This window comes from Melanotaenia boesemani, chromosome 16 (genome assembly GCF_017639745.1).
Source record: "Melanotaenia boesemani isolate fMelBoe1 chromosome 16, fMelBoe1.pri, whole genome shotgun sequence".
Classification (NCBI taxonomy): Eukaryota; Metazoa; Chordata; class Actinopteri; order Atheriniformes; family Melanotaeniidae; genus Melanotaenia; species Melanotaenia boesemani.
In genome coordinates, this window is record NC_055697.1 from 17,699,022 (window position 1) to 17,712,104 (window position 13,083).

The 13,083-nt window shown below is 41.0% G+C and overlaps 1 protein-coding gene across 3 annotated transcripts in view; it reads right to left on the reverse strand.

Moving 5' to 3' along the window:
• Positions 1–237: 237 nt before the first annotated feature.
• The window catches only part of LOC121656019 (apoptosis-stimulating of p53 protein 2-like), a 28,175-nt gene continuing 15,329 nt past the window's right edge, over positions 238–13,083 (reverse strand). The window contains exons 7-20 of one of the 3 annotated variants that reach the window (XM_042010978.1): positions 12,280–12,454; positions 11,953–12,134; positions 11,693–11,857; positions 8,866–8,913; positions 7,865–8,048; positions 5,469–5,591; positions 5,156–5,277; positions 4,629–5,025; positions 3,583–4,439; positions 2,612–2,749; positions 2,253–2,386; positions 1,822–1,988; positions 1,509–1,708; positions 238–1,414 (exon numbers count right to left, since the gene is read on the reverse strand). In XM_042010978.1, coding sequence (XP_041866912.1) covers positions 1,373–1,414; positions 1,509–1,708; positions 1,822–1,988; positions 2,253–2,386; positions 2,612–2,749; positions 3,583–4,439; positions 4,629–5,025; positions 5,156–5,277; positions 5,469–5,591; positions 7,865–8,048; positions 8,866–8,913; positions 11,693–11,857; positions 11,953–12,134; positions 12,280–12,454 — 2,934 coding nt within the window. In that variant the 3' untranslated portion in view covers positions 238–1,372. Of the gene's footprint in view, positions 1,415–1,508; positions 1,709–1,821; positions 1,989–2,252; positions 2,387–2,611; positions 2,750–3,582; positions 4,440–4,628; positions 5,038–5,155; positions 5,278–5,468; positions 5,592–7,864; positions 8,049–8,865; positions 8,914–11,692; positions 11,858–11,952; positions 12,135–12,279; positions 12,455–13,083 lie in introns of all 3 variants that reach the window. The other 2 variants (XM_042010977.1, XM_042010979.1) reach the window with 2 other exon arrangements.

A 13,083-nucleotide genomic window follows, 5' to 3' on the forward strand; every position in this document is an offset into this window, starting at 1 on the left:
TTTGAAACAAGTGATTTAAGATCATAATGTATTACAGGTTGCTCCCTCAGTATTTGCATAATTATGTGCTTTTTAAAGATAAAATTTCACCTTCTATCCAGCAGAGGGCAGCATTTCTACAGCATTTTAACGACGTTCATTTATCAGGTTAACCATTATTAAAAACGTAAATACATCCAAAATACACTAATAACTACAACCCTGTGTTTGTGCCAAGTAACACAAAGACAACATAAATCTAGTACAAACAACTTTAATGTAAATGTTTAAAATACTACAGGACACTTGTGATTATATGTCTGATTAAAGGGCTAAAGAAAAAGTAACAAAAATAAATACATCTGCACAAACAGTTATGTGGCAAGCTGGGTTTTGAGATCTTCTAAGTTTCATAATATCTATTCATATGTTTTTTTGCCTTTAGGACACGATTTGCCAAGAAATTCAGATTACGTTATACGTCATATAAAAAAGGAAAACCAAGGCTTCAGGTATTAGCTTTACGCTCACGTTACTGTAATCTTATGGAATGACTGTTTGAAAGAAAAATCAAAAACATACTGCATGACAGCTCTTTTTTATCCAAAGGCCCACTTCAAAGGTTTGAAATTCTGTTTTCATAACAATTATAATTCCTATTGCAACATTTTTCTCATTTTCAGTAACAAAAACAGTATCTATGGCATCTCAACCACGTGCCAGCATGACAGTTGACTGGCTTTCTGGGCATCACTGGACACAAAGCGACTGCATCTCATCTCAGAATCCTCTGCCAGTCATTTCCTTTTCATTGTGTGTACCCAGAACAGTAGTAGTCAGAAACTGTATACCCCCAGTACAGATTATACAAAGGGACTGCCACATGGCACAGAAGATAAGAAATAAACCGCCAAAGATTGTCATGGTAGCAGAGCATTTCAAAAGCATCACTGTCCTCATCTGCTCATTAAACTTATGCAATGTTGAACCCAGAGTGAGTAAGAAAATAACCAGAAAAACATCTTTAAAAGGCTATTCAAAAGAGTAAAAATGATCATCTAGGGATAAAAATACTGTTTGTTCCATTTATATTCCAACATTTGAGTCATTATAGATGTAGTTTTGGATAGTAACTACAAGAAGAAAAAAAAGCAGAATAAGGGAAAACAAAGTTTAGTGTGTCAAATACAAAGTGTGCCCCGGAAAAGTGAGTGGAGAAAGGTGGTGGTGTTCCTCTGTCGTAGATACAGCAAAGTGCCAGAAATTGTTAATCCTTCATCTTGTTTGGTCTGTCCTCATCTCTCCTTTTCGGTTATGTCCATTTCCTCTCCTGTCTGTTAAAGCCTCTGTGTGTCTGTGTTTTATATATTCTCCTGTCAGACTGAACTTTGTTTCAGGCCAGGGTTCTCTGTCTTGGTTTTATTCTGGGGTAAAGCTATAAGAGACGGACACATGTTAATGTACAGTTGTGCATAAATGTTTAACATTAAATAAGCACATTATTACAGCTGCAGTGGCTCATAACTCACCCCTAGGAGGTTGCGGGGAATGTAACCCTCTGTGTCACCCAAGCGTGCCCACCACCATTCGATCTCATCCTCATCTTCTCTGCGAATGATGGTCATGCAGTCTCCTTCGCGGAAGGAGAGTTCATCTGGGTTTTCACTAGTGTAGTCCCACAGACCATACACCACACCCCTGTTCATGATGCCCATCTTCTCTTGCACACCTAAGAAAAGATTGATGTAACAGAACAATCACTACATTAACTTTTGTCCTCAGAGAACACACATCAACAACACAGAAAACAACAGGTAATGACAGAAAACAGCCTTCACTGACCATAAAGGAACTGGGAGCACTGTGTATAGCCCTCTTCCATTTCTTCACATTTATCAGCTGCCGTTTGCATGTCGCTGTAAGTCATAGCGAAGACTGCTGCACCCGACTCCACCAGAAACTTGCAAACTTGTACATTATTGCAAGATGCAGCACAGTGAAGGGGTGTCCTACATTGTGGATGAAAAGGGAAAAGAAAAGAAGATTTGTATGAGGAAGACTGTGAGCGTGTAATAGAGCTCAGCAAGACTTTAAGATCCTGAATATGACAACTGGATTTGGATGAGAACTGAGTACAAGTTCACTAGATTTGTGTTTCTTAAACTAGAATTTAGTTCACAGCTGTTTTGTTCACTTTGAGAAGTAACCAATGTGTTAAACTCATTGTGACAGTTCCAACATCAACCAATGATCAGACGTGGACTTAAACTTACCAGCCGTCACTGTCGGCTGCATTAACGTTGACACCAAACTGAACCAGAAACTTAACGATTTCTGTATGTCCGGCACAAACAGCATTGTGTAGAGCAGTGATGCCCTCATCGTTAGGCAGACTGGGATCCTCCACCTGTGGTTTAAAAATCACATGCAAAGAAGGCTGGGTAAAAACTTTATATTTAACATCAAGAGATATAAACAACTTTTAGATCATTTTTCTCTCTGTAACTATGATAGCGTGCCAAGATTACTAGCTTTATAGAAAAAAAACAAAACAAAATTTTAGCAAATAATAAAAAAAAACTTCATTTTCTTTCTTCTTTTTTTGAGGGGGGGTGAGAAAAAATGGTCTTACTTCATATATGATTCTCTGGACCAGGTCAAACTCTCCCTCCAGAGAAGAATCCAGCAGTAGAGCCAGTGGGTTGAATTTCACCCTCATGCTGTGATCGATCCGTTCAGAGCCAGGTTTGCGCAGGTTGGTTCTCTTTCCCTAAAGACAATTAAGATCTTAAATGACTTAGATCTTCCTGAACAGCCACCAGAACATCACAGTTAAAAAAAAATTAATCTCCACTCTAAAAATGTCTCCAAGAAGTTTGTCCTGTCGATTTGTCCCCCTTTCAGAAGTGCTCAGTCTGAGCTTGAAGCAGAGAATAAACTTGTTTTTCCACTTCTAAGTACATTACTAATCCAGTTTATGAGCACAAGTTAAGAAAAACTTAATTCATTCCTCTAAACCATGATTATGCAACCTGATTAGAAACCATTGCTGTCCTCTGAAGTGAAAAAATAAGTTCTTTAGTGTTTGTATGGGTCTTACATGGAGATGAAAAAGGAGGGAACCTGAGGGTGAAAATGGGTCACAACACCAATTTCTCATTGGTTTTTTCTTTTAAAACCTACAACCTCACCAGCAAAACTGCTTAAAGGGTTTACACTGAGAGCTGTGCAACAAGAAAATGTCAACTTATGTTTATTTTCAGCACAGAATTTATCCTCCTAATGTGAGAAGAATAGGACCCATTTTCTCCAGAAACAATAGAAGTATTTTTAAGGGATTATTTAATTATATAACATCAGAACAGGTTACTGCTGGTGACTAGCAGGTCATTAAAAAGTAGAACATGCAAAAACTGTAATTTGTGACCCATATGGCATTAACAAACATGTGAGGGGATTTAAAAACACACTAAAGCAAACAGAAGACAGTCTCAACAAAGTGGATTGAAGTGACCTGCACCATTTTTTATCAATAGTGTAATGGTCTTCAGAACAAACAGCTCACAGTCATATTATTAAACAAGTTCAGGTAGTGTTTCGTACCGGTGGAAGTGTGACCTGCCCAGTGACCTCAGGCGCCTTCATGTTAAAGGTGTCTTCTCCCAAGCTGTCCTGTTCTGCTCCACTGGGGTACGGGGGTGGTGGGTATGGAGGGAACTCTTCCAGGAAGCCTTCTGGAGGTGGAGGGGGCAAGTTGGGCATTGTGTCATCCAAGCTAGCAGGGGGTGGTTGAGGGAAGAGAGCATCATCTGGCCTGGGTGCTGGGTGGGATGGTGGAGGAGGGGGGATAATGTCATCACTTTCTGGGATGGCTAAGGGTGGTTTGGTTTGCTCAGTCGTAGTTGGAACTGGGACACTGGTGTCTGCAGTGTGAGATTGGAGCTGTCCTCCCTCCATAGTCTGTCCCGTCTCTGATGGGATGTTTTCAGCGCCACTCAGAGGGCTTGGACCATGTGGCCCCACGGGTCCATCAGCTGCCTTCTCTGCTTCTCCAGCATAGGTGGGAGTGTTTTGTGTGTTCACAGTGGTCTCCATAGCTGCCAGTGTGGTCTTCTGATAGAGGAGTTTCTGAATGTTGGGCCCTGATGGGCCTTCTGGTTCAGTGATAGAACTGCGTTTCTTCAGGGGCCTTGGGGCATTGTAGAGCTTCTTTCTCAGGGCTTCCAGGTCACCATCACTCTGATGCCTGTAGGGATTTGAAATGAAGGGGAGAAGCTTGGTAGGGCTGAGGGGCCGGGGGATGCGCTCCGTTTCTGTCTGGGGGCCCTCAGACGGGCTGGGACCTGTACTGTTGGCTCCACTGTGGTCAACTTCATTGTCTGAAGCAGGGGAGCGACTCTCTAGGTATGGGTTCTCTGGATGCTGGGAGCCTCCACTAGGGATCACTGGTTTACCATATACTACAGACAAAAAGGGGAAAAAAATTAAAAGTGCATCCTCATATTTCTACTTCTCAACTTGTAAGCTACCTGTAGCTTACAGACAAAGCACAAAGACAAAGAACATTTCTGAGCAAACAGACATGGACAAAGGAACATGAATGGGAATGTTCATTCTCTGTTAAATTAAAAGATTATAGATATTCTTACCACTGACAAATCCATTGGTGCGGTTTTGAGTCCTGTTGAGAGCTCCTTGGATCCCAGGCTGGAAGGGTTTTCCTGAGCCAGGCTGCTTTGTGTACATGGAGTAAATGGAGCTGGCTGCCAGTGTTTGTGGCTTACTCAGGCTGTTGTCTTTGGAGGATGGAAGCTCTGGAGTGAAGGGTCGTACCGTAGCTGCAGGTGGAGTGTCCTGCTTGGGGGGTAAGGGAAGCGTCTGGCTCTGTGAGGGTGGGAGAGGGCTGCGGCTCTGGGCAGCCTGAGGCTGCTGGTTGTGTGGCTTGGCTTTAGGGAACGTGCCTGTGTTGAGGCCTGATTTTCCATAGGGAACAACACCTGGGCCTTTCGGTTTGGTGGGGACAGGGGGGGGCACCTTGACTGGAGCCTTAGGAGCAGACTACATGGTTAAGAGAATAGAAAGGCAACATATTAGATGCAACTGTGCATTTCTGCTGGTAAAATAATGTGACTAGTGATTTCCTCTTTATGATAAAAAAAGCTGGTTGTTTCCTCACCTGGGCGTCCCTGACCAGGTCATCACTGCTCTGGTTTTTGCGGAGGGTGGTGGCGGGAACATCTGTTGGCTCAAACATAGAGACTGGACGCACCTTCTTGTCCCTCTTCAGATCAGACTCATCTAACCACAGAACACATGAAGACGTAGATTCTTCTCAAGTTCAGACACAATTTGATCTGCTAACAGGACATGACTGAGGCTCTCTCAGAAGAACTTATCTTGCCATAACAGTTATTTTTCAGAAAAGCAAGAGGGGATTACAATTAAATGTCTGTGATGAAGCTGTATTTGTCCATGTTTGGGTGCCTGACCTTGTTCTGTGTTAGAGCTGGAGTGGGAAGTCATTCGTGGCAGTGTTGAAGATAAACCATGACCATTGGAGTTTGATTCTGGACCTGAAGAGCTCCAGTCTGCAAGCTTTCCAGGCTGAAGCCCTAATGGAAGGAAGAAGACAAAGAAATGGGAAGCGTTTAGATATTAATGCAAGCATACATTAGGATTTTACACTTACATGAAGATAAAACAAAGGAACAGCACACAAAAAGGAAATTCACTTGTGTCATCATCTAGACAGACATAAAGTTCACAGAGCTTTATGCTGTGCTGAATCTCAGAGAGAAAATATAATGTGTTAAGAAGAAAAAGGAGGGAAAAAACATTGGTTTACTCATCATCATCATCATTTGTTTTTGGTTGACTGGCTAAGATCCAGCCCATGGCCATGTGTGTCTATAGACATCCACAGACAGATAAGCCACAAAGCATGTATTCATGCTACTAGCATGATTAGTGTTTCATCAAAAATAGAAAACATTTGGGAATATGTCAATCACAAGGTTTCTGTACAATATTAATGTTCCGTCTGAAGAAGACTTGATCAGCTACATCCAACATCCATTTATTTTGCAGACAAGACCCGACTGGGCTGATAAGTCCACACAAAATGTCAGTTCAAGTCAAGGTTAGACGTTTGTTCCAACTGACCCATTTAGAGCTGCTGAAAAAGAACTGAGGGGAAAAACTCAACAAGCACGCTTCATCAAAACAGGAGCAAAACAAGAAAGCAGTGTCAAAATTTGACTAGGAAATTATGAGTATTCTGCATCGTGTGTGTAAAGATAACCATGAAGCCCATATTACCAAGCTACTGAGAAGCACACACACACACACACACACACACACACACAAACACATTAATGTACCTTTTCTTTTAGCCCGCAGCTCTTTTAAAGGTGTAAGCAAAAACATGGCTTCTGAAGATGATGCATTCAAAAGACAAGAAAACACAAAGTAGCCTTAAAGCTCCAGATTTCCTTTTGCTCTAGACTGAATTTAGATTGGCCCAGGCACTGGACCCCATGCGGGCCCTGCAGAGAGCAGTGCTACCAACAGAAGTCTGCATGTTACTACGTACATGTTTGAGAATGAACTGAGAATGGGTGTTCAGTAAGAGCAGATTCCTCAGCGTTCCCTCCCATCCCTCCCTCTCCTCCTCCCATACTGCATATCAACCCAACATGCAGAAATAAATGCAAACAACAGAACAGACTAGGGAGAAACTTATTACTTTAACTGTCTGTATGTGGCTTTGCTTTAAGTAGGTAAATGTAGGTTAATGAGGAAGTTAAGAGTGGGAAAGTGGGAGGATGGTGCCTTCTGCTGTTTTGTTATGACTGATCATTAATTCTTAATAGCATGACGCTCAAAGCTGGCCCTCTACTGATTCAAGTATTTCAGAGCAACTTAAATGGCTATAATGAGAATGAATTTCCATTTGTAGTATGGCAGTAAAAACAAGTTTAATAATGCTCTAATGCATTGAGTACATGTCACTACAGTCCTCAGGCAGAGGGTGCTGGTGTACCTTCACTACACTTTAATTTGGCCTTAATGTACAGCATAAACAGCTTGTTCTGTTAAACCAAATTCCTGATTAGGCACTCTTTGTTTTCAAAATCTACATTAGACAGGCCCTGCTGTCTCTTTAGGGATTCAGTTGGTAATTTTCTACTACTGTCTTCTTTGTAAAGGAGTTAATCCTTTTTATCAGCAAGATCTTTATAGATACCAAGTGAGCAGAACCAACACTTTGGCTAGAAGCTGAAAGCATAGCTCAAGGGACTGTCTGCTGTAAGTCTGTAAACAAGTAGCATTACTTGAAATATCTGCTAATTTCCTCCAAATCCAGATACATGAAAGAGAGATTATGGGAAAAACAGCACAAACAGACAACTTGGCAACAAAATACCAATTAAAAAACTTCTTCACTCTGCAAATTTTATCATAAAGAAAAAAAAACAACAACTTGTATTCAGATTCAGCAATGCTAGAACACAACACACCATCCAGGAGATAACTGACTACCTTCTGAGCTCAAGGTGACATCGTAATCAGAAGGTGTGCATGACTTCTTTGCTCCTGCAGGAGGCAGGACAGTATTTTCACAAATGTGCATACAAAAAAACACAAGGAAAACATTGCTGATAACATTCACTATAAATTACCTTATATTTCTTTGGATAGAGAAAATAAAAGCCCATTTTTAACAGTTACATGCTCAATAATTAATAATTAAGCTAAATTATAAGTAAAAATGGCAGATGGGACAACATGGAGGTGTGCTGCCAAGTCAGCCCCTCAGAGACCTGAGCCATAGAAGGATAAGGGGTGAAAGGCAGCAGACAGCTGGTTTTCTCTTGTTGCTCACCTGTTCTGGCCTTGTTCTGTGGGTCATGGGATGGCAAAGTGGCAGTGCTGTCTGGGTAGGCTGGCTTTACAAGTAGATCATGCCTAGCTGAACCCCGGGGCATGGTGGACGACTGTATGTATGGACCAACTGCTGCCACACGAGACGGACCTGAATGCTGTCCGGCTTGGCCATCAGAGGGCAGCTGTACAATGAAACAGATGGAGAAAGAAAAAAAAAGCCACGTATTGCTATCAATGCAACAAATGTTGGTGGAGGTAGTTCAGATACCTCAAAGTACAACAGATATAAAAGAGAAAACATAATACAAGCATAGATGTGTAGATGACGCAATGGCAACAAAACTTAACTTAATGATCGAGGTTGAGTGGAAAACAAACAAACAAAAAAAAAAACAACAATGTGTGTATATATATATATATATATATATATATATATATATATATATATATATATATATATATATATATACACACACACACTGTTCATATTAATACTGAGGGTTCACCAAAAAAGATTTTTTTTGTAAGAAACAAGAGTAGCCAAAAAGATATCTTAATGGAATAAAGAAGGAGTCAATAAAGACGGATCAGATATCTTTATCCCTTGTGATTTTTAGAGCAATTAGATGTAGTACATTCACATAAAACATCATATAAAAGATAACACACTTTTTAAATTTTTAACTTTAATAACTCATTACATTAGAGAACTGCAATGTAGAGCGTAAACAGAGTAAGAATGGCACAGGTATCAAAAGAGGGTAAAAAATAAAACATTGTCTCAATTTCTTTTAAATCAACCCTTTAACCCATCTACACTGGCCACAAGCCTAGGTTTTGTGAAACAGTCTCTTTACAAGAAAATGAACATGATTCAAGTGTTTTGCTGCAAATGAAACTAATAAAACAGCTAATGGAATCAGATGCAAGTCATATTTAAGAAATAAGATCAGAAAGCAAGCAGATAAATAAATACAACTCCAATATTAATTTAGTTACCTGAGGGTGAATGTCTTTTGAAGCCCTCTCTTTACCAGGATAGCCATTCTTGAGAAAACAAAAGCACAAACATGCAAAAGCAGTTCAAAATGCCAAATAATCCGCTTTATCCAATCTAAGTCTTTGATTTTCAGTTTTCTTAACTACATACAAAAAGACTTAAAGTAAAACATAACTGTAACTCAGCCCTATCTCTCTTCATTCAGTACAGTTACATGTGTTGGTTGGGTGATGTCAGAGGAAAGCTTGCTGTTTGGAAGGAGGGGAGCAGCTTGGATGGAGAGTTTTTGTACTGGAGTGAAAAAGGATCACTCATTATGATTCTAGGCAGGATGTGGGTAAATCACCTTTTCACTAGGGCCTATTGAGGTATTCATCTCTCAAACACACACATGCATTAAAAGGCAACCATTCTTGCACATACTGTTCCTCCTTTGATTTATCAAGAGCATATAAAAAATGACAAACTGGGGGTGGTTTTGAGGTGGGTGAAGTGTCATTAAAGGTTTCTACCATCCTTAGAAGAGTGTGTGTTCCCATTATGCAATCTATTATTTATGTACTAACTTAGTGACTCATCTCAATACTTGTAATGCTTTTTTTCCTCACCTTCAACATTGACAAAAAACATTAGAGCTTAAAATCAATAATAATGAACAAATATTTTTGCATTTAAGAGTTACTGGTTAACTGGTTTTAATTCAATTTAATGAACGCCAACAAAACACCATTATTATGTTTGAAAGGAATCTAACCCATTTTAAAACATAATTAGAGAACTGCAATGTAGAGATTAAAGGGAGTGAAGATGACACAGGTATTAAAAGAGGGTAAAAACATAAAATCATTCATTATTAAAATGCCAGTTTGATTATGCTGTATTTATTACCGCTTTCATATCCTTGCTCTATCATCAAAAGCACATAATCTCAAGTGCAGAAGTAACTGTTACTTCTTCAAATGCTGTTTCATAAACAAGTCTGTTTACTGTTATTTACAGTCCCACGGGAACCTGTGTACAAAACAACTCCAGGAAAGTGGAACAGAGGAGCAAGGACACACCAGGCAGCAAACTCCACCAGTAACCAAGACTATACCACTCAGCTGGTAGATTTTCAATAAGCACTTATTCTTTCTATATATTCTTGAATATCATAATATGAATTTAAGAAAGCTATCATTGTTCTAAGATGGTGATGTGTCTTTAAGAAACTGGTCATTCAACTTTTATTGTTTCTGTTAAGAGTGTTGCCAAGAAAGATAGCATCTCTACAGACATTCCTGTCTGTCTTCAAGACTTGTTTCTGGCAAATGAAAACTCAGCTGAGTGAAAAAGTAGGAATGTAAGCTTAGTTAAACTCTATTTTATGATCATAACAAATCCATCCCCAAAAGCCATCTCAGAAAGAAGACCAGAGCAAAAAAAAAAAACCAAAAAAAAAAAACAAAAAAAAAAAAACCAGACAAAACTGGAAAGGAACTGATTCCTTTTTTTCCCCAAACAGAGAACATAAATTTGAAGTAGCCTTACGTTGGCCTGGCTGAGTTCTGAATGCCAGGGGACTTCAGGCTTTAGGGGATAAAAAAAAAAAAAAAAAAAAAAGATACAACAACTTTAAAATCTGTTACATACTCCGCAAGGACTTTTTTTCTTGTTCTCTGGGCCATCCATCCATCCATCCATCCATCCATCCACAAACGCTTATCCGGGGTCGGGTCCCAGGGGCAGCTGCCTGAGCAGGGAAGCCCAGACTTCCCTCTCCCCAGCCACATATGCCAGCTCGTCTGGGTGATCCTGAAGGGGGGGGGGTTCTCTGTGGCCTCGTCCTGGTGGGACGTGCCAGGAACACCTCACCAGGGAGGCGTCCAGACCAGACCATCCCGACCAGGTGACCGAGCCAAATTTTCTGGCTCCTCTCGATGCAGAGGAGCAGTAGCTCTACTCCGAGTCCCTACCAAAACACCGAGCTTCTTACCCCATCTCTAAGGTGAGAGCCCGGCCAACCGGCGGAGGACACTCATTTCGCCCGCTTGTATTCGCACTCTCGTTCTTTCGGTCACTATCCATAGGTACGGGTAGGAATATAGATTGACCAGTAAATCGAGAGCTTTACCTTTTGGCTCAGCTCATTCTTCACCAAGACAGACCGATGCAGAGTCCGCAACTCTGCAGACAGATCAGCACGATTCATTTTGTTCTCACAGACATGGTTGGGGACATCTTGCGGCTTATTCTCGATGCATCAGCAGAGCAGAACTTCTTGTGGGGCTTCGAGAAGTATTGTGTGATTGGTCGGACAGTTGAGCTGGGCAACCCGGAAAACCTAGTTAACCTGGAAAACCTTAAAGCGGGAAGTTGGCACATCCACAATTCTGCTGATGAGAGGATGAACAGATAACTTCAATGAACAGGTGACTGAGGTGGTAAGAAAGTATGAAAATAATACAACAAATGTAGCATATAATGACACGGACACCTCTGCGTCCTCAATCCCATCCTGCCACCAAAGCAGTTTCTAGTTAAGTATGAAATCCCCGGGTAAACTGTTCATTGCACATAAACACAGACATCCCTCCAGGAATCCTTGACCCGTTGCGGACAAAGCTTCTAGTGGAGTATGATTTGATAGGAGTACAACTTTTTTTTCTTGTTTTTGTGGCTTCAAGAACAAAGTTCTCGTTTCTCGCGGAGTATGTAACAAGCTTAAGGCCAGTAGTGGAAGTTTTAATCAAGAGCAACTCTTCGAGTTTGCTGTATATATAAATATTGTTACAGATGAAAAAGTTGTCACAAGTTTTGAGTCTGCTGTGGTTTGCTAATACTTACAGGCAAGTTCTCTTTCTGTTGAAGGGCTGCCTTCTTCTTCCACAGCCGATCTCGGAGCTCAATGATCCGTTTGTCCATGGCCGCCACCTCCATGTTGCGTTTATTTAGGCTCTCTCTCTGTTGCTGCAACTTGGAGTTTTGATCTTGGTTGAGCTTATTCCTCAGCTGTAGACAGAAACAGATGAAAAAAGAAAAAAAGTCAGTCTGATATTTGTGCTCACATAAAACAAAATTGTCTTTTTTTTTTTTCTCCTGCACACCTGCAGCTCCTTGTAGAGGCGGTCTAGCTCAGCCACTGAGCTTTGGTTGTCATGGAAATTGTCCATTTTGCCATTTTTAAGTAACTCCAGCTGTCGGCTGAGCTCCTCTACTTTGGAGGAAGCCATCACTAGTTCTCTCTGCTTCTGCTGGAACAGGTTATTCATTTGCTCTATTTCCTCCACTGGAAACGAAGAGATTGTGTGTGATGATCATGGAGAGGTGAGAGAAAATTTAAAAGAATATAATGAAAATATGAATTCACAAGTATGCATTTTGTTCTGAATAATCATATCCTTAATTTCAGTAATAAAATACAATGAGCTCACCCAGTTTGCCATTGCTGAGACGTTTCTGCTCCACCTGGCCCTTGAGGGCCCTGACCTTCTTGAGCCGAGCTTCCTGATTTGCGATGTTCTCTCGGAGGCGCTGAAGCTTTTCCTGCTCAGAGGCCTGCTGCTGCTGACGCTGCTCCTGTTGCTTCAAGTAGCGCAGCCGCTGCTCCTGCAGACAAAAGTAAGGAGTAAAAGTGAGAAAACACACCCCTGAATGAGCAATCATAAATCTATGAAGCTAGAAGGTGTCACGGGGAAAAACTTTACCTTATGAACTCTGGTTAAATGTGTTGGGGATAGAAGTACAAAGACTTGTTTGCTACCACAGGTTGTGCACGCTCATGAGAAGAAAGGCACGTCCACCTTCACTATTCAGTGTAAGGTTGAAGACACCGCATGGACACTACAATGTTTTCCATGTCAAAATGTCACCCAAGACATGCTTTTTCGGTTGTGAGGGAAAGCAACATTTGTTCAAATTCCCAAAGGAAACAACAGACAACAATGGATAGGGTTTGTTTTTAGGAGCCAGCCTCAGAATGGCACCAGCGTTTTGTATTTGTGACCAGCACTTCACCTAAGACAGCTGGGTGAATAAGGGTCGGTACAACAAGGGAGTTGCGACCAAACTTTACCTGAAAGGAGGGTTTGTTCCTACAATCAAGGACCGCGTTTCCAATCCTGAGCCACAAGCTGTAAGTAAAAACGAATAATTTGGCTGTTTTGTTGTGATTGTTGGTGTGTGAGCAACGATCAAACTAAAGGAATTAACTCACACTTACTTTACCTGATTGCTAC